The 5,232-nt window shown below is 38.5% G+C and overlaps 1 protein-coding gene across 1 annotated transcript in view; it reads left to right on the top strand.

Annotated features, from left to right (window-relative positions):
• Positions 1–4,313: 4,313 nt before the first annotated feature.
• Positions 4,314–5,232, top strand: part of SRI (sorcin) — a 37,485-nt gene continuing 36,566 nt past the window's right edge. Inside the window, exon 1 of the mRNA XM_006891452.1 lies at positions 4,314–4,384. Coding sequence (XP_006891514.1) covers positions 4,379–4,384 — 6 coding nt within the window. The 5' untranslated portion in view covers positions 4,314–4,378. The remainder of the gene's footprint in view (positions 4,385–5,232) is intronic.

Here is a 5,232-nt window from a genome sequence, read left to right as displayed (position 1 = left end):
ACTTGAGTAGAGTGATCTGGAAATCAACTCATGGTCATCTCCAAGGTACAGCTGTCCCTCACTGTGTGTGTATCTTTCTAGATACAGACATAGAACTTCAAGCAGCCTGTTGATGATAGTGCAATCTGTCACAAACTTACTTTGAAGCAATTTTCAAAAACTAAAAATAATTTCAAACATCATGTCTCGTGGAAAGACTTTACACAGAGAAAGATATTAGGATGGCTAACAGACACATGAGAAATGTTCAAAATCATTGGCAATAAGAGAAATGCACATAAAAACCACAATGAGATACAATCTCACGCTAGTGGCAGTGGCAAAGTTTAATAAAAAATCAAGCAATAAATGTTGGAGAGGATGTGGCAAGATAGGAATTCTTATACACTGTTGGTGGGATTGTGAAATGGTACAACCACTCTGGAAGGCAGTTTGGTGTTTCCTCAGAAGGCTGACCATAGAAATTCCATATGACCCAGCTATTCCACTGCTTGGAATATACCTCAAGAAAATTAAAACTGAGGCACAAATGGAGATTTGCACACCAATGTTCATAGCACAGTCATTCACCATTGCATGAACATGGAAACAACTCAAATGTCCAACCACAATCTAATAAATTGAGAAATTATGGTACATATGTTGGAATTCACATGTTGGAATACTACACAGCATGCACTCGGGAGGGATGGAGAGCATTATGCTAAGTGAACTAACTCAGTCCCATCAGGACAAATACTGTATGAGACCATCATTGTATAAATAGAAAGATAACTAGTAAAACATATATGAGGATCCAAGGGGAAGAGAATAGGAGCAGAGGGGTGAGGATGGGCAGGGGGTAATCATAGGGTCACACAATTTGATGGGTAGAGGGAGGTGTGGGTAAAGAAAATGGAAAAGATCCAGTGTGAAAAACAATGTGAACAAACTTTTTAAGTAAACCAGTATAAAATAAAAATTTTATGTTAAAAAGAAAAAACATTATGTCCCAGCAATCTAAAGTTAAAAATGTGTCCTAAGAAAATAATCTAGTATATCAGCACAATTTCAATTATAATGTTATTTCTCCTGTTTGTAATAACCAAATTTTTAAAACAGCCCAAGTAATCAGGTATTGGTTAGCAAATATGTAGACTACTTATACAATTGAATACTAAAAATGGTGTTGACTATGAATACTTAATGAAAATATATTTATTCAATATACTAGAAAGGTATGGAGCAGGGATACAACCCTGACACACACCTTTTCTGATTTTAAACCATGCAGTATTTTAATCCATGAAGAAGACTTAAAGCAATTATGACAGAGGATAAAAAAAAAATAACCCAAACACACCTATATCCTTCAAAATCAAGAAAACTAAAAGCCTTACCATTGGACCAATAAAAGATAGATGGAGAAAAGATTAAATTTGTCAATGATTTCCCTATACTGCGATCTACAATCAACACCCATGGTAGTAGCAGTCAAGAAATCTTAAGATGAGTTGCGATGGGAAAATCTGCTGCCAAGGACTTCTTCAAAGTGCTAAAGAGTGAAAAGATGAAGGGCCAGCTGGCCCAAGCCCTGGTATTTTCAATTTCTTTATATACATGTGAAAGCTAGACAATGAAAAAGGAAGACTGAAGAAAAACTGATGCCTTGGAATTGTGGAATTATGGATATTCCATAGACTGTTAAAAGAACAAATAAATCAATCTTGGAGGAAATGAAATCAGGGTGCTCCTTAAAGGTAAGGATGATGAAACTTTGTCTCACATACTTTGGAAATGTTGTCAAGAAGTGTCAGGAAAGAGGAAGAGGAAGATCATTAAGGAGTCGGACTGGCACAGTGGCTACAACAATGACCTTGAGCACAGAAATAGATCATAAGGATGGTACAAGATTGGGCAAGGTTTTGACCTGCTGTTCATAGGAGTGCATCAAGTCAACTTGATGGTACAGAACAACAGCAACAATAATCAATTCAGTGAAAAAGCAAGTTAGAAAATAATAGAGAAAGGAAAGATATACAACTATCCACACACACACACACACACACACACATACATACATAATCTGGGTGGTAGATTATTTTCCTTTCATTTGTATTTTTAAAACTTTTAAAATAATTATTTACCATTTAAAACTGCGTACATATAAGTTCACGTCAGGTAAAAATTTTTGAAATCACTGCAAAATTACAGCAACATTGTACTGGCATGTTATCAGCTTAAAACAGTTTACTTTGAACAACTGCACCCAGTGGATAGACGTTTCAGTAGAACATAGAGGCAACTTTAAAACTCATCAGCATCTCCTTGCCATAAGTGATTCATAGCTGAGCTTCCAGAGGGTTTTCAGAGACTATGAATCACACGGAATGAAATTTCCCATCTTTTTCCTGCAGAGCCAGCGGTGGGTTCAAACCCAGGGGGAAGCCTTTAGGTTAGCGGTATAGCTCCCTATAACTATACACGAGAGCTCCCTAACAGCTCTGAAAACAGAGTTGAACTGTGAAGCAAGGACTTTGGGAAAGTACAAAGACACAAGAGAAATATCTCATGCGATAATAGCTCCTCGAACAAAGAAGACAAAAAAACATGGAGACTGCAAGACCCCCAAGGAGAAATTTTTGAAAGCCTGCCCAGATGTGTTTGAGGAAACACCTGTTACATGCTATCTTTGGTGTCAAGTCAATGTAAGTCCACAACTTGACCAAGATCTAATTCACTAAATTTCAGTGTAAAAGACACTCTTTTGTTCTTTCAGGCTTAATTAACCAGTGGTATCCTGATAGATGCTGAATAAGTGGCCCTTTCAGAAAATAAACCAATTAGGTAGGTACAGGGAACTCTGGTGGCCTAGTGGTAAGAAATTGCACTGTCAGCCCAAAGACACATGGTTCAGATCTGCCAGCTGCTTCACAAGAGAAAAAGACAATCAGCTCAAACCCCGTGAGATTTATCGCCTCTGAAAGCCCACTGTAGAGTCAGCTGTGAGTTAGTCCCAGCTCGAGAGTACACAACAACCACAAAGATATTATAAATTATACTGGCATATAAGATAAGTAGCAAATAATTTCTAAGAAGCAATAAGGCATACAATAATTTTTGTTGATTTAATTTATCCAATCGATTCTTACAAAATGCTTTCATTGATTTTTGCTGAACTTTGTATGCATGCATGTGCAACCAATGATTGCAATTCAGCCATGATTAGAAGAATAGTACTAAAAAGAAAAGAAAAATAGCACTGTATTGCATATATTACTATTTCCCCAAAAACTGTACTATCATGAAATCTGATGTGCCTTATACTGCTGAAAGATTTCTCATCTTCATGCAAATTCTTCTAAGAAACTCAGGCTCTTTTTTTTTTTTCAGACTCTCTTTTAATTTCAGCACTACTGATTGCAGGTGGTTTCTTTTCCAGATTTTGTATTTAGATGCAGAGATTAGAGGTTTTTTTGTTCTTGCCTCCAAGGAGCAGCCTGGTATCATCCTCTCTAGGATGAACCTATTTATTCTCCTAGGGGATTATTAACATTTGTTCCAACTCTGGAGTACACAACCATTAAAAGAAGAGTCAAACTCTGGTTTGCAGTGCAAACTGACCAATAGCAATGTAACTACTCTCACTGTTGGCACACCTTAATGGCATAGTCTGTAGAGAGTTACATTGCTAGCCCAAAGGCTGACCTTCTCTGGTTGTTCAAATCTACCATCATTTCCTCGAGTAGAGGATGGGCAATCTCCTCCCATGTGGTGAACAGTCTTGGAAACTCAGTGGAAGGTCAGCTGAGTCAGTTATAACTCGACAGAAGTAAGTTTAGAGAACATGGCTTCCCTAAACTTGAAGTTGGGAATGAACATGAACACTCCAGTCACATGTTATTATGTTGTGTAAGTGTAGGAGAATAAAAACAGCTGAGTCATGGGTATTAATACCTTTGTTTTCAGTAAATTAATAAGATTTAATTTATAATATCAGCATGTTTGGCTGGAAAAAATTGAGAATGTTCTCTTACCAATCAGTATAAGTCAGTTACAAGATAATTCTTTCTAACACTAAAACAAGAACAAATTTTACATGAGGGAGGCTGGTGGGGGGAGCATTGTGAGGAAGTTGAACTATCAAGTGTTTTGTTATAAATAATTATACTATAATTTTTGAAGCACATGTTATTGAAGAGCTCCCCACAGTCTATAGGAAAACTGCTTGCCCTGCTGAATGTTTTTATAGCTGGTTACTTATTGCCGAGGGATCAAGAGGGCAGTGTGATCAATCTGCCATTTCCGTATATATGCATCTTGAATCTCTTAAGTGGTCACTCTGTAAGAAGACATTTTCCAAGAATCACCAGCTTCTACATCTAGACTTCACCTCAGAATGCAGGTAAATAAGAGACATCATGCTAGCAAAAGTGGGGCATCAGCAAAAAGAGGAAGACCCTCAATGAGATAGTGAAAATAACAATGGGCTTGCGCGGTGGTGTGGTGGAGATCATAAAGATGCCCGAGGCTAGGAAAGGTTCCCATCTGTTGTCCATCCAGGTTCCTGTGAGTTGCAGTCAACTCAAGGATGCCTAACAACGTGTGATATTTCATAACATTTCTGGTATTTTAATTCTACTAATAAGACAACTTTTCAATCTGCATCATTTCAATTTCCATCATTTATCATAACATTACTTTTCTGAGTAAGAATATCTGCAAAATTTATTCATTTCTGTGAATAATACTTCTTTAGTTTCTGGGGTTAAACTTAAGGGGGAAATCTAGATGTTAATGAGTATGGTAAAAGGGATTAATAAAAAAAAAAAAGAAAACATGTTCCCAATCTTGAAATTTTATTTGAAAGTCTACAGAAGTGATAAGTGAATTTCCCCACTGAGAACATTATTAGAGATTAACAGAATTTTAAAGTCTTATGGAGTCATTAAGAGTCAGAAAAAACTGGGCGACGCAGCGCGAGGGCGACGCAGTGCGAGGGCAAGGCCACCAGCCGGGGGAACGCCGCCGCCAGTCCGGGGAACGCCGCCGCCAGATGGGGGAACGGTGCCGCCAGACAGGGGAATGCACGCCGCCGCCAGACGGGGAACGCCGCGAGAGGGACCCGGGAAGAACAACAGCCAGCCACCTACCGTGGAACTCCAGAGGAGTGAAGACTGTGAGACCCCAGAGGAACAAAGACTACCGGACACTGTGGGACCCCCCCTGCAACCCACACCTGTGTGACCCTTA

Source organism: Elephantulus edwardii, unplaced genomic scaffold, assembly GCF_000299155.1.
Source record: "Elephantulus edwardii isolate Elephantulus edwardi_28Jun2011 unplaced genomic scaffold, EleEdw1.0 scaffold00098, whole genome shotgun sequence".
NCBI lineage: Eukaryota > Metazoa > Chordata > Mammalia > Macroscelidea > Macroscelididae > Elephantulus > Elephantulus edwardii.
This window is presented reverse-complemented; position numbering and strand designations above follow the sequence as displayed.